The 24,025-nt window shown below is 40.1% G+C and overlaps 1 protein-coding gene across 1 annotated transcript in view; it reads left to right on the top strand.

Moving 5' to 3' along the window:
• Positions 1-24,025, top strand: part of ATF2 (activating transcription factor 2) — an 86,883-nt gene that overhangs the window by 50,513 nt on the left and 12,345 nt on the right. Inside the window, 2 exon segments of the mRNA XM_074967625.1 lie at positions 8,116-8,265; positions 10,543-10,749. Of these exon segments, the coding sequence (XP_074823726.1) occupies positions 8,116-8,265; positions 10,543-10,749 (357 nt within the window).

Raw genomic sequence — 24,025 nt, 5'->3', positions numbered from 1 at the left:
TGCATCCCAGCATCACATTCACTCTTTTTGTCACAGCATCACATTGGGAGCTCATGTGCAGCTGATTCTAGGAGTCTTATATGAAGATCAGCTTTACAAATCATGTAGGAAGTGTGCCATATGCACAAATTGTGGGTTTTCACACACACAGGCTTAGTGTCCATTGTTATACAGGACTCTCTCTTAAGATCACACACAAAAGTAAAACCACACATGCAGATTGATTTTTGCGTGTGTGGTGTTTTTGAGGTGCCCAGAACACATGCAGGTACAGTAGGCAATGTGGAAAAATATATTATACCGTATTGTAAGGGAGGGCTACGTTATTTCAGAATTGGGTCTTTAATCTGTTTGAGAAGAAAATCTGAAATTCCAGATATCTCTGTGTGTGTGTGTGTGTGTGTGTGTGTGTGTGTGTATACATATATATATATATATGTATGTATGTATGTATATAAGTATATATATAATAAAAGGATGGTTTACTTCAAGCTGTGTAGCATGTTTGTCATTAACATGCAGTTTGAGGATGATGCAGACAAAAAACATTAGGGAAAACATTCTGAGTGAATCAGGAAGTTTCCTAAGAAAGTAAATTAAAAATCTTTGTTTAAACAAAATTCTACTCTGGAGAACCCTCCATGCAAAGCCTTTTGTGACAAACTGAGAAATATCTTGAACACAGTAGGTAGCCAGTAGGCTTTCTGCAAGGGGTTTCTACTGAGAGTTGACAGAGGGCAGCTTGGCAAACGTTCAGAAACCTATATTAGCTTGGTTGAGCCCGGCATGGGACCTTGTGTTCAGCAGAATTCTTCTGACCTGCCTCTCTGCATGCCGAGCTAATCAGCAAACACCTAATGAGCCTACTCTAAAGAAACAGACCCTCTCCCAACCTAGTTCATTTTCATACATTCTCTGGGGGTGGAGAGACAAGACTTCATGAGGACTGATGATGCTGCAAAGACCACAATAATGATAATTAACTTGCTGAATTTAGAAGATTATGCTGTTAATTAGTTGCAAAATAAAGATAAGTAATAGAGCAGCAGATGGTAGGATAACACCCAGGAGAAGGAGGGTTATTACTCTGATGAGCTTTTGTGGCAGATATGAAATATGGATCTGACTTTTTCATAAATTGTTTCTAGAGAAATATTATCTACTTTCTGTGAGCTGTTGATGGAGTGATCTATTCCTACCAAATTTTGACAGATGTGATAAGGATTTGTTTTCAAGGGTACACATGCACAATAAAAATTTCACTAGTAAAGATTTAAAATGTTAAAATATTTTAAAATCAGATTTTTATTCTGTGATAATTTAACCTCACTTGAATAAGCATCTAGATTATGATTAGCCATTATTATTTCTTCACACATAATACTATAACTATATAAAGAATAAATCTCTAATATATGTGGTAATGTATCAAATTTTTAAAACTAAAATTCATATTTTGGGTGACTACCCCACTATTCAGTTGAATGTGTACAATGTGTACCCCTATGCCACATGCAAGTATTGGAATACTTATCTGGTATTCAAAATCTGTCTAAAAACATAATTGTTAGAAATGATCCTCCTTGTTAAACTCCATTCTTCTAAATTATCTGAAGCTATTCCCTTACTGGATTTTCAGTGTTCCACCCATTTGCAGATAACTTTCACCTACAGTAAATATATCATTTAAGTTTCTTATATACATCTCTCAATCTCTGCCATGCCTAAAACAGAGAATTGTTTTGTATTCCTATTTCTGTGGTAAATATCTATTTTGTTTCAACTATATAACAAATTTTCAGATGGAGTTTATTTACTTTTAAATGCAAAAAATGTGGTGGTGTTTTTTTTAACTGTGTAACCTTAGCATTATATACAGAAGTCAAGTTTCCAAAACAATATTAGTGTGGCCATTTGCAAGTCCTGTGTGTCTGATGATATACATTTCACAGCATAGGCAGTAACATTATGTTACACATTTAACTGGAAAAATTTCAATAGAAAATATGCATGTGCACTCTGGCAGAGTTAACATTGCTATTGGAACCTTACATTTGAATTTCCTTTGATTTTAACTTTGCAAACTTAGTATGAGAGGTTTTTGTTTTCAGTTCAATAGAACCGTGGCAGGTAGGAGGTTAAAAAAAAAAAATGGAGCTGGATGTATACTGCAAAAAGGTTTTCCTGAAAATATTAATATTTTTAAAAGACTTTTCTTTGCCTATCTTCTCACCTCTTTGCATTTTCTTTGTTACTGATCTAGCAAATGGCTATGCTAGCAGGGGTGTTCATTGAACCTTCTAACTTTAACCAAATATTACAGCATATTTGCACAGAATTAATTTTTATTTTGTAATGGTTAGCATTTGCATCGGAAACCTGATTTAAAAACTGGAATAGAAACAGAACATCTAACTTGTACCTAATAAATATAGTTCCAATTGTAACTATTTAGTACTTGCAATGAACTGCTTATCAACAAGCTGTAGTTAAAGAATTATTTGAAGTTATTCAGCTGATAATTGAAAATAATACATTTGAGAAAAATCAGTCTTTGCAGAAAATTTGTGAAGAGAAAATGAGCTGAAATTTGTGATATAACTATTAAATATTTGCCCGGCTCTAGAAATAGAAAAGACTTATTAGATTATCCAGTCCATTGCCCTGACAGTTTTAGAAACTTTACCATTAAACTACTAGTACTCCAGCTGTACTTTCAGAATGAGGGGGAAATGGTTCTCATTGGACATTACATTTTTGTAAGGAGAATTGAGTGAACAAAGGATGAACCTTTGCTCCTGCTCTTGTTTGACTGCAGACAGTTGGTGGCAGGTCTTGGAGTTTTATTTTTTTGCAACACTGTGTTTACAGTAGTAAGAAAATTAACTTTATTTTAATGAGAGTTTAGAATTTGAAAAATATAGAATTCAGTAAAAATTGCCGGCACATGACTGCAGTTTTCTTCTGTGTTTGGTATTAGAATTGACATCTTAGTTTGGCAGGAGGTTGGTGCAAGTTACTCCCTTTCTTCCTCACGCAAATTGTTCCAGCAACCTCCTGTGTCCCTGCCAATGTGGTCAGGCAAACCTGAAAAATGTGCAGTCTAAAAAGGGGCAGAGCTTCATTGGCACTGCTTTTTAACATTATTTTAATTTTGTTTTTTGTACATAATATTTAATGTTGCAAAGTCAAGCACTCAAAAGCTAGGAAATGCTATGATAAAAGTTCCCCATGTAACCTTAATTTGATCCTCTTATATGTATGCATTACAATAGAATCATAGAATATCAGGGTTAGAAGGGACCACAGGAGGTCATCTACTCCAACCCCCTGCTCAAAGCAGGACCAATCCCCAACTAAATCATCCCAGCCAGGGCTTTGTCAAGCCTGACCTTAAAAACCTCTAAGGAAGGAGATTCTGTCACCTCCCTAGTGAAAAAGCTTTTCCTAATATCCAACCTAAACCTCCCCTGCAACTTGAGACCATTACTCCTCGTTCTGTCATCTGCTACCACTGAGAACAGTCTAGATCCATCCTCTTTGGAACCCCCTTTCAGGTAGTTGAAAGCAGCTGTCAAATCCCCCCTCATTCTTCTCTTCCGCGGACTAAACAGTCCCAGTTCCCTCAGCCTCTCCTCATAAGTCATGTGCTCCAGACCCCTAATCATTTTTGTTGCCCTCCTCTGGACTCTTTCCAATTTTTCCACATGCTTCTTGTAGTGTGGGGCCCAAAACTGGACACAGTACTCCAGATGAGGCCTCACGAACGCTGAATAGTGGGGAACAATCATGTCCCTCTGTCTGCTGGCAATGTTGCTACTTATATAGCCCAAAATGCCGTTAGCCTTCTTGGCAACAAGGGCACACTGCTGACTCATATCCAGCTTCTTGTCCCTGTAACCCCTAGGTCCTTTTCTGCAGAAATGCTGCCTAGCCATTCAGTCCCTAGTATGTAGTGGTGAATGGGATTCTTCCGTCCTAAGTGCAGGACTCTGCGCTTGTCCTTACTGAACCCCATCAGATTTCTTTTGGCCCAATCCTCTAACTTGTCTAGGTTCCTCTGTATCCTATCCCTACCCTCCAGCGTATCTACCACTCCTCCCAGTTTAGTGTCATCTGCAAACTTGCTGAGGTGCAGTCCACACAGTAAGCCTCCAACAACCTTTGCTGAGCATGTGCAGATCTGGATGGACTTCTATGAAAACAGCAAAAGACACCTCTTTGATATCAGGACTATCCCCTTTGCCAAATTTCAAGTTTATGCTCCAATACATGGAGGTGCCAGAGCTCTTCAAAGAAATTCCTAGAAAGAGAAATTTATCATAGGAAAAAATAGTTTTTGTCACTCTTCAGCCTCAGATTTAGCAAAACCTCTTGCTAAAACTTTTTCCAAAAAAATTCAGTCTGAGAATAAAGAGAGAGAGCATGGAAAATTCCAGTCCAAATGATTAAAGTTAGACAAAATTTATAAGCAACTGAAAGTGTATAATGGAAAGTGCTAAGTAACCTTAACAATGGGCATCACTGCCAGTTATGCTTGTAATATCTTATCATACTCCAAATAGTCTCCAGGTGTTGTAGGGCTGAATGTGAATTTTAGGCTATTTAAACACAAATATCTCAGTTAAGCGCTTTGTAAGATTTGGATTTTAGCTGAGCATCTACATGTTCGGATGCTTATCCAGACCTGTAGAGGCATCTATATGAGTCTCCATCTGTCCCCACAGCTTCCCTTAGGTGAAGCCCTGTTGGGAATCAATCTGTGGTCTTCCTCCTATGGGTAGTGGGGAGTCTTGTATTCAGAGAAAGGTGGCAGGCCTATTTTCTACTGTTCTTCCTGGTATCTTCCAGGGCTTCCCGGGGTGAGGAGCAGGGAGTGCTTCTGCCTTACTCATCAATATATCTGCATTTTGCCTTTATTGAATTAATGACCTCCTTTCTTGTGCACTTTTGTCTATGGTACACAGGAGAGCTGAATTTACACTGTAAGCCTGGTGGCATTCAAAAGAGGATAATAAATATTGATGTTTTTTCTTTTATGTTTGTGCAGAAGGTAACAATGTGCAATAATAAAGATTATTCAAGAGAGATGTGCATTTTAATGTATTTTAGACCATCATGTAATAAAAAAATCTTTTAATTTGTTGTAAAAGTATACTAATGTAGTTTTTAATGAAGTTGATGGTTTTAAGTACAGTACTGATCATTAGAAAGATGCACCCTCATGCACAGTTTATCTTGCAGGGAAATTGTTTAATAACACTGAATAAAATCTTACTGTGGGAGTGCAAAATTTTGAAAATAAAAACAAACCTATTAATATAGCCATTGAGGATACCTACGTCTGTCTTTTTTATTAAGAAAGAGAGACAGAAAATATCATATTGCCTCTATATAAATCCATGGTATGTGCCGATGTGGTCGCCCCATCTGAAAAAAGATATATTGGAATTGGAAAAGGTTCAGAAAAGGGCAACAAAAATTATTAGGTGTATGGAGCGTCTTCCGTATGAGGAGAGATTAATAAGACTGGGACTTTTCAGCTTGGAAAAGAGATGACTAAGGGGGGATATGATTGAGGTCTGTAAAATCATAACTGGTGTGGAGAAAGTAAATAAGGAAGTGGTTTTTTACTCCTCATAACACAAGAATTAGGGGTCACCAAATGAAATCAATAGGCAGCAGGTTTAAAACAAATAAAATGAAGTATTTTTTCACAGAATGCACAGTCAACCTGTGGAACTCTTTGCCAGATGAGGTGAAGGCCAAGACTATAACATGGTTCAAAAAGGAACTAGATAAGTTCATGGAGGATAGGTCCATCAATGCCCATTAGCCAGGATGAGCAGGGATGGTGTCCCTAGCTTCTGTTTGCTAAATGCTGGGAATGAGCGACGGAATGGATCACTTGATGACTACCTGTTCTGTTCATTCCCTCTGGGGAACCTGGTATTGGCCAGTGTCTGAAGACAGGATACTGGAATAGCTGCCCCTTTGGTCTGACCCGGTATGGCCGTTTTTATGTTCTTATGTCCTTACACCACATTAGGCATATAAGCTTATAAACAGAATACATTAGCTTTTGTTGAAAATCTGCTGTAATTCTAATTCACGTTTATAGTGAAAGCATAGCTTTTATTTTCAAGCGGTTGTAAACTTAATTATCAAATAGACTAGTACAGTCAATGAGATCTGCTTTAGAATATACCATATAGTTAATATATAAAATCATCTATGGCTCTTGAAATATATTGTATAAAGATACAGTTTGTAATTACTATTTTTTGTAATTGTGTTGCTTAATAAGTCAGCTAATAAAAGCTTTTGTAAACCATTGTTGAAAATATTTAGCCCGTGCACTATGTAAACATTAGTTAATGCTCACATCTGAGTGAAATAATGTCAATTATTTAACGCATCATCAAGATATCATCTTAGAATAAAGAATATGATTTTAAAAAACAAACTATAAACCCACCAGATGTTTTTTAATTCGGTTTTGAAAGAAATTTCCTGTGTCTGGGTTTACTGTCTCTGTGTATTTATCCACTCTTGTTTCTCTATCACGTTGTACACTGTCCACTCCACTCCATCATTGGTATTAGTTCACTTCTCTGCAGGGTGGATTTGATTTAAATCAATTTGATTTAAATCATGATTTAAATCACTAGTCAGGAACACTCAATTTAATCATGGTTTTCTACATAAAAGTGCATTCTTGTTGGTTGTTATAACCTTAATACATATTCTTCACAACTCAGAGATAGATGTAGGTTTCATTTTTAGAAGGTATACACTATGCATTTTTAAACAGATATATTTTGAAAACTTTTCAGATTAGTTTTACAGCTATATCGGAAAATGAATGATTGTTTGGTTATTTCATTTACCAAAAGTAATTGAAGCAGATATTTATGAAGTCATTGGGAAGTGAACTATCTCCAATTCGGCAGGTTAATCATTAATATTTGGAGGATTTTCTTGCCATGCTGTATTCGGAGAAGAAGACATTTAAATTGTTTTATTTAACTAAAACAACAAAGTTAAGTATTCTGGATTTTTTCTTCAACAGCAAACCTATAATAATTTAACAAAAAAGCATTTGTCCCTCACTTCTCACATTTATCTCCAGACTTCTCCTTGTTCAGCTCTATTCCGCCCCCAGCAGTCGTCTATTCATTGAACTTTTTGAAACTTTGCACTTTTAGAGTGAAGTAAGGGATTGACTCTGCGTACACAAATTTGCAGAGGGACAATAAAGTTGAGGTCCGTTGTTTCTCACCTCTATTTTATTTTATTTTATTTTATTTACTTTAAAACATTTTTGCTGTTAACAAGCATGTTACCTCTGGGGAGATACATCCACAGTTTGAGAACTGCAAAACTAAGCATCTCTGATGGTCTCTTCTAGACTGAGCACTGAGTCCCATTGGGTAGATAGAAAGATTAACCTAAATAATTTATACAGAAGCCTGTGGAACCCCATAAGATTGGGTCCCTAATCCATGAACTATTGGAACTTATTTACAAAACTTTTCTTAAACATTACATGAATATATTGTCTCATACTATAGAATTAGAATTTATAATCCCTATTCCATGATGAAATACATTATAGCTCAACAATATCTTAATTAAAACTATCTTTAGATAGGTTTTTTCCTCAAAAACCATTTTATCAAAATCTGATTTTTTTTTATGTATTTATTTATTTTTAAAATCATTGATTTTTTGCCACCCTGCTTCTCCTACACTGTTCTGTGCATTTTCTTCCATATGATGCTCTGTAGAAGGAATGCCCTTCCTAAACTTGTTCATAAAGCCGTTACCCTTCTTCATATTCCTTTTCACTACTCACTTCTACAGTGATGGTTGCAAGCAATTTTCAACTAGTAGAAGGCTAATTAGACTGTTGAAACATCAAAAAATTGTTTTATCCTCTTGCACCCTGTGTGTGTTTCTTACCTTAAAATGTGAGCTCATTGTGTATGTTTGGAAAGTAGCTAGCAGTATATGGGTGCTACTGCTATATAAACAGCTATTATTTAATGAAAGTTATCACAGTATCTTCCATTATGAAAAATGTGACAGAATATTTTCTTTCTATACTTTCAGCGATTGAAAGCTGCCTTGACCCAGCAGCATCCTCAGGTCACAAATGGAGATACTGCCAAGGGGCATGCTAGTGGATTGATTAGGACTCAGTCAGAGGAAGCCCGACCACAGTCATTACAACAGCCTGCTACATCAACTACAGAAACACCGGTATGAGAACAAAGCCAAGATGTACTTCTAACCTTTTACTGTTACGCAAAAATCTCTGATCCTCTTCCTTTATTTTATATACTGAAAATAAGATTGAGGTGTGTTATGAACCAATATTGGAAAAAAATGGGGGTTGTCTTACCTACTTGGTAAGAAGCTAAGGCCTCCTGATTTCCTTAGCACGCTGGCGTTGAATTCTGGGGTAAACTGAAAATTGTGCAGCAAGTTAAGATACATCTGGAAAATATCACCAAAACAAGGGTTACCATGGTATTGTATTAGTTTAATATTAAATATCATGAACACCTCTTAAAATATTTTTTTCAATCATTTCGGGTTCCTGCTTAAGGTACCATTTGCTTGAAAGAGCCGTTATTGACTGATATAAAAATGAGGGACTCAACTGCATAATTTAGTTAGTTTACTGTGCTCTCTTGGGTGTTGTGAAAATGGTGATGTTGGGAGAACTATTCTAGATGATGACTAGGAATAGGATGAAAATGGGTGGGAACAATGAGCTAGGTTGGAGAAGGGGAATAGGTGTGCAATTGGGAGTTGGGGAGAGGTCTGGTCCTCTTGATTCTCGGAGAAGGCTTCAGAAGCTACAGTTTTTACCTCAGAGGTGTGATGTTGACTTTGAAAATTAGAAAAAGAGATCCCCTGTTTGTTCTTTTGTGAAGTACCAAAAAAGGCATCACAGCTTTTAAAGTTTAGGTATCTTGGCCAAGGCTTCCAAAAATTGACGTGTACATTCATATCTAGGCACCTAAAGAAGAAGTCTGATTTACAAAAGTGCTGAGCACCCATTAAAGGCAATGGGAGGTGGTGGGTGCTCAGCATTTTTGAAAATCAGACCATTCAAACACTGAACGTCAGACGTCCCTTTTAAAAAATCTTGTCCCCTTCTGGTTTTGGGGCTAGGTTAAGCAAGTGTATGCTGCCCTGGGTAAAGAGGCTCTTCTTACTGAGTCCATCCACAAGAGCAATGTCTACTCTTGGGTTGAGACTGTGTAACGTCGCCACCTCAGTGTCGTCCTCTACTTTTTATGTTGTTAATCTTGATGTGACAATCTCTGCAGATGCTGCCCTGAGAAGGTAGATTTAAAAAAAAAAAAAAAAAAAAACACTTGGTCACAATTTTTCTTCTAGGTATACCTACCCTGTGTATAATCTGGTTAATGAGTACTACTGTGAAAGTTCTCAGTGTCTAATCAGTAAGAAATATTTGCAAATGGTCAATTCCTAACTGTTAATTTAACTTCTCAAAGTCCCTTTATACCAGTCTACATTTCATATTATGAGCTGTGGCAGTTAGGATTGGTACTTTGATTTTTATTTTTATTTATTATTACTTTTTGCATAACAAGTATTGAGCATGCAGAGTCAGCCAGGTCCCTTTATGAGGAGAGTTAATTCAAGGTGCAATTTTATCCTCCATATTAGCTGATAAGACTTGAAGATCCAAGGCTGTATAGCTATAATGCAATAGTCCTTTTATTGGGGACTATATTCTGCCCATGTAGAGGGTGGGCTGTATGATTTAATAGGATATTTTCATTTCTACTACTTTGATCCTATCCATGTCTGGGCTGGCATAGAGGGACTTGGAAAAGCCAGAAATAACAGGTAAGAAATTACTCTTCTAGGGATCATTAAATACCAATGCTTTGTCCAGATCCTTGTGATGAGCAGTTATTATATATTGGGCAATAATTACATAATAACAACCGAAGTATAGTTAAGTTTTAGGAAGATAGGTGTTTGGAAAACACCAGAAACAGAAACTATATGAAGTTATTGCCTGATAAATTTCATTTTACAAAGTCATTTTTAGTTAAAGGGTCTTTTAAAAGTTAAACCCTGTAAATATTTTGTCTTCCTTTAACTTTAAAATGGGTAAAAGAATGTTTGAAAAAAAAATCTAAAAAGTTATTTCTTTCAGGCTTGCTTTTATGCTAAATATCAAAATGGAATGAATTTTTGCAGCAAGATTACAAATCTGGAAACCAGTGGGTCATGATTTAAAATACTGACAGAACCTTAAATGTAGTGCACTAGTGAGCAAAATCACAATGAAAACCATTAGACAGTATTCATAGAATTAAGATGTATATCTAATGTTTCCTTTAGTCAAAAAATATATTTTAAATATTAGAAGAGAAATATTGTTGATGTTTTCCTATGTAAATATGTGTACATTTATACATGTAAGTCAAACCCTTACATTTGAGTTACATGTTATGTTACACTGAACTATGATGTGCCTGTTTCCTTCAGGCTTCCCCAGCTCAGCCCACACCCCAAACCCAAAATACAGGAGGTCGTCGAAGAAGAGCAGCAAACGAAGACCCTGATGAGAAAAGAAGGAAGTTTCTAGAGCGAAACCGTGCTGCTGCTTCAAGATGTCGACAAAAAAGAAAAGTGTGGGTGCAGTCATTGGAGAAGAAAGCAGAAGACTTGAGCTCACTAAATGGTCAATTACAGGTATTTTCTTTTTTGGTTACAAGCAAGAAGTAAAGAGTTATCTGAATTTTCAGTTAGCAATCCTGGGGTCATGGGGAGCAAACTTGGTATGGGATCTACAATATGAATAGCTTTCTAAAATGCAGTTGAATTCAGAACAGACATAATCAGTGAATGCACAAATCGGAGGTATAATGAGAATGAGACTATGCAGCTTCAAAGATATGTGAAATCTGGGATCTCACCTACTTGGCCTTTGTTCCATTTTAAGTAACTTTAGGGTTGTGACACAAACCAACAAGAGCAAGTCCATATTGAAGTGAAGTCTCATTGGCAGAATGTTAGCCTTAATTTAGAAATGCCTTGTTTATATCAATTTGTGTCACTGCCTGAGTTACTTAAATTCAGATTTTTGTTTCCTTTGTATTTTTTAACTGTAGTTTTTTTTCTTTAAAATGAATGTAGTGCTTGTGAAAGGTGCCAGATTGACAGCACTGGAAACTGAAGGCCTCTATTTGTCCACAGAACAGATACAGCACAGGCAGTGGCAGTGCAAATTTCACCCCACTGCCCTACCAGTGCGCCTCAACCCTATTTTTGAGGGACCATGTAGTATGAGAGGGTTGTCCAGTATCTGTTCCTAGTCAGCCTTTGGTGCCTTTGCTGAGACTGCCAAGAATGTGTCAATTAATGCCAAGTTGTGATGTTGACCCCCACCCAAATCCAGTGAACTGAAACTACCGATTCATTTCATTTAGACAATAAAGCAGGCAACTGGTGATACTGGCATTTTGCTACCAGTCTGGGTCTAAGCTCTGTATCAGTCAACTTGAGCCAGCTAGGCCTCTTTAATAAGCTTTTAAACAAAAAAAATACAACCACCCTCTTAGAAGTCTATAAGAATTAACACAATAGACAATGTCTCCTTGTAAGGTACTAAGGTAAATAAAAAAACATAGCTATCTTTTATTTTTATTGAAGATTATCAGAAATATAATAGGATAGAGAATAAAGCAAAGAATCACAGTAACATTCATTTTTTGGTTCCTGAATATTAATATACAGAAAACTTTGGGTTGCCAGCTCCTCACTGGTATAAATTAGTGTGGGTTGACTGAAGCCAGTGGACCTTCAGTGACTTATACCAACAGAGGATCTGGTTCTCAGTCTCTTGACATCCACATTTTTAAATGAAACTTAGAAGCAAAATATTGTAAGATGTATTGACATAAATTACTTATGCCATACTGTCCTTCCATTTTGTCCTGAAAACAGTTGAATGCAAAACGAGAGGAAGAATAACAAAGAGCAAGAAAGAACAAATTTTCAAACATCCATTCTTTATTCTTTGACCTGCAGAGTGGGCAGGCATGTTGAGCACAATACTGCAACATGCTGAACACCCTTAGTTCCTCGTCTGCAAGGCTCTTCAGCATGTCCGAGGATCCTGTCCCGTTATGCAAATGAGACTTAAATCTAGGTAAAGGACACAAAGCTGTCACCCAAATTCAAGAAAAGATGCATTATACCTCAATATTGGTGGAATTACATTCAAATATAATACATAGTGTCTCCCCAAACTCTCTCACTGCTCAGTAAACATTTTTCTAATAGTAGTGGAGTAACAGTTCTGACTTCAGAGTACTATAATACAATGATGCAAGGAACTTGTACAGCACCAAAGTTAATTAACACAAAAATAGATGGGTGTGGGCTTATAAATGGTAATATTGATAGATTTTAAAAATACATAAGCTTCTTCACTGCCATCTATTGACTGCACCATGATTTTATTAACATTGATAGGAGTTGTGTAAATAAGTTGTACATATCCCACCAATTATCAGACATACTAAATGAAACTTTTTGAAGATTACTGAAGAAATTAAAATGTATGCCACAATTACTGGCCAAAATTCGGTTGCTTCAAGCGCTTGCACATGTCCCTTCCACTGTAGGTATGTGCGCCTCAATCACAGTCACTGCAGATTTTTCCCTCAGTGGGACCTGCCTGGGAGGCTCAGGGGCTTTCTGGTGCTGCACAGTCATAGTGCCAGTGTAATTAATAGTTATAAATAATTAATTAGTCTTCATTAGTATAGTTTGTTTTTCTCTTTCTGTTAGAGTTTTTTCTGTGCTCGGTGCCAAGGCATGCCTCGGTCACCGGGCTTCGAGCCCTGTGCCTCCTGCAACAAAGCGCTGCCCCTGAGCGACCTGCACTCCAGTTGCTTGAAGTGCTTGGGTGAGGCTCACTTCAGGGATCGCTGTCAGATTTGCAGGGACCTTAAACACCATATGAAAGAGGACTAGGAGGCCAGGTTCAAGTTCCTACTTATGGAGGCAGCGCTGAGACCTTCCTCCAAGCCTAGCCAGTTGGACTCAGCACCGAGCACCTCGGCGTCAGTGAGGAGCGCTCCTCCAACCATGTGAGAGTCCCAGCACTGTTCGCCATCCTTGGCGCCAAAGAAGAGGCATAAAAAGCAGCCAGGTGAGAGGGGACGTTCCCCAACACCAAAGAAAGCCAGGCATGGGGAGCAAAGCAGAATGCAACCTAAGTCAAGCCACTCCTCTGCCTCAGCATTGCAGCAGTAAACACCATCGTGTCTGGTTCTGGATGAACCATCGGCACCCAGTGTGGTACCAGCGCTATTGTGATGCTGTCCACACTGGAGGTGTTTGCTGCCACCAGGGACCTCCTGTTGCTGTCAGTATTGGTGTCACTGGCAGTACAGGCGTTGGTGGTATTGGTGCCAGTGGGAAGGAGAGAGCAGGTGCCCCCAGTTACCGTCCGGTACTGGTCCCCGCGGTACCGTCCAAGGAGAAACCAACCATGCTGGCCGCAACACAGCCTTCCCTGCCTCAGCACCGATCTCCATCACTGGTGGGAACTGCTCCTCTGTGGTCACCAGATGGAGACTCCTTGTCTTTGAAGTTGGAGGTTGGGTCAGACGCCTCTCATCCAAGGAGTTGACCCCGCCACTCCTCCAGTGATCCCTACCCTGCCCTGAATTGGGGCACAGGTGGGCCATTGAGTGCTTGGCCTAGTGGTCACTGAGGCGCCTATGCCAATGCAATGGCCCTTTTGGAGCCCATGGGGGTTTCTACCAAACCCAGGACTCCACTTGAGGCAGTCCTGTTCGGTGGCCCCCAAAAGAAGGGTTCCACCACCCCATCAGGCAACACCCCATCCAGACTCCAGTCAGCTCCATGGGATCCAGTCGGCACAGAAAGGGAAAAGAAGTACCCTCAGGTGATGATGAGGCTGTGTCAGGAGCAGGGGTGTTGCCTCCCTATCAGGCCTACCAGGAGTTGCTACAGAGGGTGGCCCAAAATATGGGCATGCAGGTGGAAGTAGTAGAAGAGTCCTCCCATAGTCTGGGCGACATTCTGGCCATGATGAGCCAGTCAAAAGGTAGTCCTGCCTCTCAATGAGGCCATCATAGACCCTGTGAAAACCTTGTGGCAAATCCCCACTTCCCTTCCCCAGACCTCAAAGAGAGCCAAGAGGAAATTCTTCGTTCCTGCCCAGGATTATGAGTTTCTGTATATTCATTCCACCCACCCCACTCCCCCAATCACAAGTGTTTTCTGCTGCCAATAAAAGGGAAAGGCAGGATTTGCAAGGTGTGGTACCTAAAGCAAAGGACTCCGAAAAGCTGGACTTATTCAGTAGAAAGGTCTACTCTACCACGTGTCTGCAGCTCAAGATCGCTAACCAGCAGATGCTGCACGGCTGATATGATTTGTTGAACATGTGGGACTCCATGTTGAAGTTCAAAGACTTGGTATCGCAAGAGGTGAGGCTGGAGTTCTCGCTCGTGGATAAGGAGAAATCTATAGCGAAGGTTTCTGTGCAAGCTGCCCTTGATTCAGCAGCCATGTCCATGGCTTCCACAGTGGCCATGCATAGGAGTTCCGCAAATCCTCCAGGATCTCCCCTTCGAGGAAGCTTCACTCTTTTCAGGGCAGACTGGTGCGAAGCTTCATGGACTGAAGGACTCCAGGGCGACCCTTATGTCCCTGGGATTGTTTATGCCATCAACTTCAAGGAAGCACTACAAATCTCAACAGTCCTCCAGGTACTCTGCCCCACCGGCCCGTCAAGACCCACAGAAGAAAAGGAGCCGGAGCTTTACGTATAGACCACCACCCCCTGCTATCTCAGCATCACTGTCTGCCACACCCAGGAGATTCCAAGCCGGCCTTTTGGTGGGACACTCGAGGACATTATACCAGTCCCCTTGTTTCCGGATCCAGTTTACCCTGTATTTGTGGACCGCCTGTCCTGCTTCATCTATTCATGGTTCTGTACCACTACTCAATGTTTGGGTGCTGATCACAGTGGAAATACTTGACAGTTCATTTTCACCCCTCGTCCCCAGCCTTCCTCCCTGTCCCTCTTCAGGGATCCCTCTCACAATCTTTGGCCCAGGAGATTTCCTTCGGGTGGTAGCCGTGGGAGAGGTTCAACAAAATCTAAGGGGTAAGGAGTTCTCTTCCTGTTGTTTCTTAATTCCAAAAGCCTATTCTAGACCTTCACTAGCTCAACAGCTATCAAGAAATTAGTTTCGCATCTTTCCCTGGCTTCTGTTATTCCCTCCCTGGATCCTGGGGACTGGTACGCTGCTCTCAATTTGAGACGCCTACTTCCCTATATCAATTTTCTAAGGCCACAGAAGGTTCCTCAGGTTCATTGTGAACCACACACTCTACCAATTCGTATTACTCCTGTTTGGCCTGTCAGCAGCTCTGTGGGTGTTTACAAAATGCATGGCAGTAGTGGCAGCCTTTCTGAGGAGGTGAGGGGTGCAAGTCTACCCGTATCTGGATGACTGGCTAGTCATCGGCCGGTCCAGGACCATGTAGAATCATAGAATATCAGGGTTGGAAGGGACCTCAGGAGGTCATTTAGTCCAACCCCCTGCTCAAAGCAGGACCAGTCCCCAACTAAATCATCCCATCCTCCTCATTGCCCTAGGCCTGCTAATAAATGTACAGAAATCTACCCTCACTCTGTGTAGCGATGCAATGACTCACCGGTGCGGCGCCTCTTTCTGGTCGTCTTTGGAATTAGCTGTCCAGCATACCGAGCACCTCCTACTGGCCGCTGTCTTGCCTGCCGCTGGCTCCATGTCCCTCCCGGACCCCGGTGCGCTTTACCTCGGGGTTCTGCCCCAGCAGTACCTCCACGCTCTGGGTCTCCCCTCCCAGAGGAACCCCCAACCCTCTAAACCCACCTTGCCTCAGTGGCTACTGCTAGTCATCTCGCCCCTGCTCACTGGGGCAAACTGCAGTCTGTAATGACCACTCATCATTGGCAAAGGGTTAGGACCTGTTGCCTTTTCCTATACCCAGGCTGTATCTCTGCAGACACAGTACCTTTGAAGGCCTTCACCAAGGCCTCCAGCCTGGGGGTTTACCAGGCTGGAGCTCCCCCGCTCCCTTTGCTCTTCCACAGCACTGCTCTGCTTCAGGTACCTGCTCCCAGGCAGCTAGCCCTCTCCACTCCAGGGCTATAGTGAGACTCCTCACAGCTCCTGGCCCACATCACTCTTATCAGGGCCAGCTGGGCCCTGACTGAGCTGGCCACACCTGTGGTCAGCTACTCGGTCAGCTTCCCCCAGTTGTTCTCACTCATCTTATTTCAGGAGCGGGGTAACTGCCCTGCTACACTCTGGTACAGAGGATAGAGTTTATTGAAGCGGTGCTCAACTCTACCGAGGCCTGAGCCTTCCGTCCAGAAGGGCGGTTTCAGGTGACCAAGTCCTCCGACAGTGCACCTCAAGGGCCAGTCAATTGCAACTGCCCAGAATTGTCTGAGGCGTTTCGCTCACATGGCCTCCGGTATGTATGTAGTGCAGCATACAAGACTGCTCAGACACCTCCAGGCGTGGCTGGCCTCGGTGTACTCACCAAACCGTCACCATCTAGACTCCATTCTTACAGTACCTTCCTTGGTCCTCGCCTCCTTCCACTGGTGGCTGGATCCCACTGGTTGTCTGCACCAGCATTCCATTTTCATGGCCCAAACCATTGATATCCCTGGTCTTGGACACATCAGCACTAGGCTGGGGAGCTCACCTGGGGCCCCTCAGGACCTTTGTTCTCCGGAAGAGTTCTCACTGCACATCCATGTCAGAGAGCTCAGGGCAGTTCACCTGGCCTGTCAAGTGTCCTTGCCTCACATTACGGGCAAGAGCATGTTGGTTCTTACAGACAACACTGCAGCCTTGTTCTGTTTCAACAGGCAGGGAGGGGCTCGCTCTTTCCCCGGTGTCCCCTATGTCGAGAAGCAATTCAGCTGTGGGAGTTCTGCATAGCCCACTCAATCTACCTCGAGGCTTCTCACCTTCCAAGAGCACAGAATGAGCTAGCAGATCACTTTAGCAGGTCTTTCTCCAGTCACCAGGAGTGGTCTCTTTGCCCGGATATCACAAAGGACATTTTCCAGCAGTGGGGGACTCCCCAGGTAGACCTATTTGCAACCAGGCACAACAGGAAGCATCACCAGTTCTGTTCCCTGTGAGGTCACAGCCCAGGATTGCTCACGGATGCCTTCCTACTCCCAGGGATAGGTCAACTGTACTATGCTTTCCTTCCTATCCTGCTAGTGCACAAGGTTCTGCTCAAGATCAAGCGGGACTGGGCACAGGTCATTCTTATAGCCCCAGCTTGGCCCTATCAACACTGATTCGCGATGCTGCTAGGCCTTTCCATGGTGGCTCCAATCCTGCTCCCTCTGCATACAGACCTGATCTCTCAGGACCACGGTCAACTACTTCAACTGAAGCTCAGCTACCTCCAGTTTATGGCCTGGAAGCTCCATGGCTAAATCCCAGAGAGCTGGCTTGCTTGGAGCAGGTTTATTAGGTCATATTAGGTAGCAGGAAGCCCTCCACCAGGTCTACTTAACTCTCAAAGTGAAAGCAGTTCTCCATATAGGCTTCTCAATGCGGGGGTCTCACCCATGCAGTCTTTGCTGCAGGACTTTCTTGAATGCGTATTACACCTGCAACATCGAGGTTTAGTGATTTCCTCAGTTAAGGTGCACCTTGCATATCTATTTTCTACCATTGGGTGGATAACCAGTTCGTTTTTCCACATGAGATGTCTATCCGTTTCCTCAAGGGCCTAAAAGGACTATACCCCAAGTGTGAGAACACATCCCTCCATGGGACCTAAACCTGGTCTTCTCAAAACTTATGGGTCCCCCATTTGAACCGTTGGCGACATACCCCTTGCTATACCTTTCGTGGAAGGTAGCTTTTTTAGTGGCCATTGCTTCAGCTAAAAGGGTCTCGGAGATCCGCGCCTCTGTACACGGTATTCTTTAAGGATAAGGTGCAGCTATGTCTTCACCCTAGCTTCCTCCTGAAGGTGGTTTTCCAGATTCATAGCAATCAGGCGGTATTCCTGCCAGTTTTCTACCTGAAACCATATGCAAATAGGGAAGAACAGTGGCTTCACACACGGGACATAAGACATGCCCTAGCATTCTATATAGAAAGGACCAAACCATTTCGTAAATCCACCCAACTGTTCATAGTGGTAGCTGAGAGGATGAAAAGTCTCCCCATCTCTGCTCAGAGAATTTGGTCACGGATTGTGCATTCATACGTGATACGAGCAGGCGGGTATTCCGCCACTAGCTATCCTGACTGCCCACTCCATGAGAGTGCAAGCATCATCAGCGGCATTCCTAGCACAGTTCCCTATTCGGGACATTTAAAAGCAGCAACTTGGTCGTCTGTGTTTATGTTCTTTGCTCATTACACCATCACTCAGCAGTCTAGGGACAATGTCTGATTCAATCGAGCTATTTTGCAGTCAGTATGTCCATGAGCTCCAATCCCACCTCCTATGTAACTGCTTGGGAGTCACCTACAGTGGAATTGACGTGTGCAAGCACTCGAAGAAGAAAAAACGGTTACTTACCTTTCTTTAACTGTTCTTTGAGATTTGTTGCACATATCCATTCCACAACCTGATGTCCTACCCCTCTGTATTGGAGTTGGCCAGAAAGAAGGAACTGAGGGGGCATAGGGTTGGCTGGGCCCTTTGTACCAGCGTGGCATAGTATATGAGCAGATGGCCCGAGCCGCCCCAACGGTTACCACTGAGGGAAAAATTACCAGTTACTGTGCTCGGGGCATGCACACACCTCCAGTAGAATGGATATGTGCAACACATCTTGAAGAACAACAGTTATGGAAAGGTAAGTGGTTTTTTTTCTTAATCAAAGTTATTTTCAAGTTTTACTAATACACAAACTTAAATCCATAACTCTCTCTATTTTTTAATTTTCCAATAACTTAAAACAAGCTAAATAACATATTGTTTGCAATTTATTAATGACTGAGCTTGAGAACCATGCCAGATATCTGCCTACAGCAAATATTTATGGTGGAATTTAAAACGTTTAATTAAATACAATATACTATATTCATTCTAACCACTTCTTTAATACCATTTTTTAGTGCTTTATAGTTGCAAAATGTCCTGGTACACTTCTGCTTTTCATTAACTGTAAAAGGAATTCTGTTTTTGCTATACTCAGTATCTATGTTCAAAATTCCATTTTGTAGACATATTATAAAATTATAGCAATTCTTTGGATATTTTAGTAAAAGTAATGTAGTTGTCTTATATCTATATTTAAATTAGCTGTCTCACCATAAATACTTGTAGCTGTTAAAAAGGACCAGGCAGCTATTTGGAGAAAACAGTTGGTAAACATTTGCTAGACTCCACAAATCTAAAAAGAAGCTCAAAAATTCTCTAATTCTCCACTGCTTGTATTTCCATTAATCTGGCTTGTCACATGTTGTTGGCAATAGAAGTAAATTTTGAGACAAATGGGAAAGCCAGTCAGGTCACCAGTGAGATAAAATTTTGTGTTACTTTGTGTCTTTTGTGCTGATGCTGCAACCACTTAAACACATGGGTGACATTATTTATGTCCCATTGAGGTCAGTGAGATTATACTAATAAGAGTAAACTTACTTAGGTGGCTGTTCTATAGCTTTTATCTGTTAGCATTATTAGGCCCATATCTACACCTAGAGACTTTCTTCATTTAAAAAAAAAAAATACGAGAAGCGTTTGGCTTCCAGATTGTCAAGAGTTAACCCAGTAACAGTGAATTCAGGGGAAAGAAATTTCTTTCCGTCTGCCAATACCAAAACCGTTAACTGTGAAGAACAGAATGACTTGTAAAGAAAATTGAATGTCAAAGAAATAATTAAACTGTACTTTATGTGAAAACATTAATCAATCCTGCATTTCCATAATAGATCTTCACTTGACAGCCTGGCACAGCTGATCAGCATAGTGGGCAGTAATGACCCATGATTACTTATGTTCTATTTAATAGTAAATGTAATAAGTTTGGAGCTTTGCCTTAGCATAGTTTTACAGACTGCATGCTAGGGTTTAATAGTTCATATTTTGTTTAATAGCTAAATGCCCTGCTCAGCTAAATTTTACTGTTGACATCATTAAGCTATTTCTAAAAATAGACTGATTTCATAAAGACTGAAAGTTGTATTGAGCTATTGAACAAAAACAATTGTCTTTCACCAACGTTAATAAGTAGTAGTCCTAAATTCAAGTATCATACAGTGTTGTGTTAAATTTCACAGGGTTTTTAGAATGAAGACACGAAACAATACATATAGAAATAGGAAGATGAGACTGGATATTCTTTCTGATGTAATTTCTACATGATATATATTTTACTGCATGTTCTCTTAGCTTCCCATAAACACACTTCTATACAAATAAAGTCTACTTTAACCTTCCTTGGTACTGTCCAGTATCTTATCTCCTTCTTAAGTTAAACGGTTGTGTATAATTCCCATTGCTACCCTTCATTTTCTTGGTTTTAAATGATACTATTCTATTTTATTATATATGTAGTACAAATGTCTATTAATTGCATCACCTCAATAACATTCAATATTTTCAGTTAGACCGGCAAAGTCTCTTCTTTAATACAAGCTCTTCTACATCAGTTGCCCCACACATGCAATCTTTTAAAACTTGTATTCTGTTTGCTTTTGTGGACGGCTTTCTCAGCCAATATGTTTCCTTGTTAAAAGATCTCAAACATTATATATAATTCTAAGTATTGCCTCTGTGCCTTACAGAAATATTGCAGAATACAGTATTCCTGTAACAATAAAACATACTCTGTTGTCTGTTTTACTGTAACTAAGGCTATGATTTAGTCACGGGTATTTTTTAGTAAAAGTCACGGACAGGTCAAGGGCAATAACCAAAAAGTCACGGCCAGTGTGCTCCAGCGGACACTGCTCCTCCTGGCGGTGGGGGATGGCCCAGGGCCCTGCAGATGCTGCTGCTCCTGGTGGGGAGGGGGCATGGCCCATGAAGAGCTTGCCGCACATTCTTACCCGTTTTTATATAGGGTTTCCTTTCGGATAATCCTTTCACTTTCCCTATAATGTAATCCCTTCTGAATGGCTCCCTCTTTATGGTGACTTGAACAGACACATCACAGGTGTTGCCTTTTCACACACACACCCCCAATCCCTTGTGCAACAAAAATGCTTAATCCATTCCATAGACTATATACAAATACATGTAGTCTGGACCTGTTACCTTTTGGCTGAAACCAACAACAGGCCAGAGAAGTTCTCATGCTGAATCTCATGAGGATTGGAGGCAGAAAGAGAGTGTTTTTTGGCTGGGGGAATACAGATATGTTGAAACAAGCTATGAGGAATCTAATAGAGACTTAGTTTTTCTCCACAAATTTTCTTTCTGATAGTGTATTTTGAAATCTCTGAATTTAGAAAATGTGTATTTCATCACTATTACTTTGCTCAAGATGTATTTCATATTTATTTGCATCTAACCAAATATTTGTCCATTTACTTAGCTTCTTGATGTTGTCATGGTATCTGAATACATTAGTGATGTGACAGCTCACCTGCCCGGTGCCATGAATCTAAATTTTCATTTTTTATTACACCAATTTATGTATTCCTCCTTTGTTTTCCTTCCATTTTCCTGTTTTCTGTAAAGAATACTATATATGAAGATTTAGGAGAAGAAACCTCAAACTGTCATGTACAGAGCAAAAATATGCCAGGGAATATAGAGGTTGGGTCTAGCTTTATTACACTCTATTCTGATTTCATTACCTTCCAAAACTGGTTTCTAATAATATCCAGATGACTACCCTTACTTGAACTTGTGTGTCATTAGTCTTCATGCTGTATACAACGTAAGTACTTACATATACACTATGGTACACTTAAGAATGATTAATTTCATACTTTCATCAAAATCATGTAAGACTAACTTCAAATGCGTGGTATCTGTTAGCACTAAACACTGATAAATATATAGTATATGCCATTGTTAGCTGGTGGTGTTTTTGCGTCATCTCACTTGTAAATGATGATGCTAGTTTGAGTTAGATGCCTCCAGAGTTTTTTAAATTTTATATATAAGAATCTGACATTTCATCTTTCACTTTCAAGTCTGCTTAAATATAAAGGTTTTGAGTTATTTTCCATATTTTTATTAGAAAAAAATTAAAAAATTTAAAAACTACGTGGGATTAGGCTATAAAATACCTTTTCAACCATTATCTTTTAAAAACATTCTGGAGTTATGCTGATAATTACCCACCTCATCTTCTATCTGCCATTAGTGTATGGAATTGTTCAGAATTAATTTTCATAAAAATTAGACACACGGGGACAGGAAAAAGCAAAAGGACACAATCTAATGTAGGCTGAATAGTCAACACGTTTAAAATTGCTACATCTTGTTGAGAATATTCTCTGGAGTCAAAATGGCCGTCTCCTAAAAGGAGACCAAACTGTTTGGGTTTTTTTTTTTGTTTTTTTTTTTAAACTTATCTTTATATCTTAATAAACTACTATTTACATAGGATGTACCCTGAGGAGTGAAAGTAAATTTACAATCTCAAGCTCTCTCTGCTCCTTCTGCAGCAACATTAAATTCACATACCCTATTCTCAGAACTATTCAGGTATCTTTTGTGCCAATTCAGTAGACAAACACCTATTTACTAGAGCTAGTCGAGAAAAATTTCATGAACATTTTTTGTCTGAATTTCTGACCATTGAAATTGGAGCATTCCACAGGACAATGTCAATTTTGATGAAATTCCACTGAAAACTGGGTAGGTTTCTGATGGAACTCTGTGTGCAAAGCAAGTTTCAAAAGTTGCCTGGTTTCCTACCAACTTGCTTGCTCATCAGCCTGAGCTCCCGGGCTCCTCAGCAGCCTGGCTGGCTGGCTGACAGAGAACCTGAGTCTCAGCACCGGGGCTTCCAGGGGTCCAGGGCAACCTGCCATGTGGACTGCCCAGGAGGCAGGACTTATAAAGCTGGGCAGAAAACAGTAATTCCGTTTCCCTAGATATTTGAAATTTTGGGGGGTTGTCACAAATAGGAACAAAATACAATTTAGAAATCTTGAAATCCTCTGTGAAACAGAATTATCATTCTCTGCCTGGCTATGTTTACTTTCAGTGTATCTGTTCAAGCAATGTTGGGGGACCAAATAGAAAAGAAATACCTGCTAAGTTGCTAAGAGGGGCATTGCAAGTATGAGAATGTAGGAGTTGGGGGTTTTAAAGGAAAACATTATCCCTTTGAAATAAAAATCACATTTTTAATAATAATGTTCATTTGTAGAATTACATTTGTTTAGTGCAAGGTAAAGTAAACTATCAAAGTCTGTTCTCAAATAAATTTTATTTCTTTAGCCTTTGTTCTTTTCAGTTCTTTTAAAAACCATAGTGTTTTATTTCTGACCTCCAAGCTAATATATACCATATTTGACATAATTTTATCTTCAAGGACCTCTTTCAGACCTAATTTTCTTCCGTTCTTTCCTTTATTCCCCTCTTTTACTGAATATAGTAACACATTGATAAACTGAACAATTTTTTGCTCTGTCAAGTTTCATAAGCTACTGTGAGAACATACTCCTCTTTAATATGCATATTTCTATGAAGGATTTTTGTTTGATGCAAAAATTAAGCCATCAAAACTTGCATTGAAAATACATTTTGAAAAGATACGGGAGCAGCAAATATTGACAGGTAACTTAATGTTTTGTAAAAAATATGATGTTGCTTAAGACAGTTTGTAACTATTTTTTAAAAAAATAGTTACAATGTCTAAAATGTCACGCTGTTCTTAATTTTGATTCTTGTCTAATATAATACCAGCTGTTATCAGGCTCTTCATCAGTAGAGTTCAAGGTACTTTACAAAGGAGGGCCAGTATCATTAT

This window comes from Natator depressus, chromosome 11 (assembly GCF_965152275.1).
Source record: "Natator depressus isolate rNatDep1 chromosome 11, rNatDep2.hap1, whole genome shotgun sequence".
In the NCBI taxonomy this organism is placed as follows: domain Eukaryota; kingdom Metazoa; phylum Chordata; order Testudines; family Cheloniidae; genus Natator; species Natator depressus.
The sequence above is the reverse complement of the archived record's forward strand: the minus strand, read 5'-3'. Positions and strand labels throughout refer to the sequence as shown.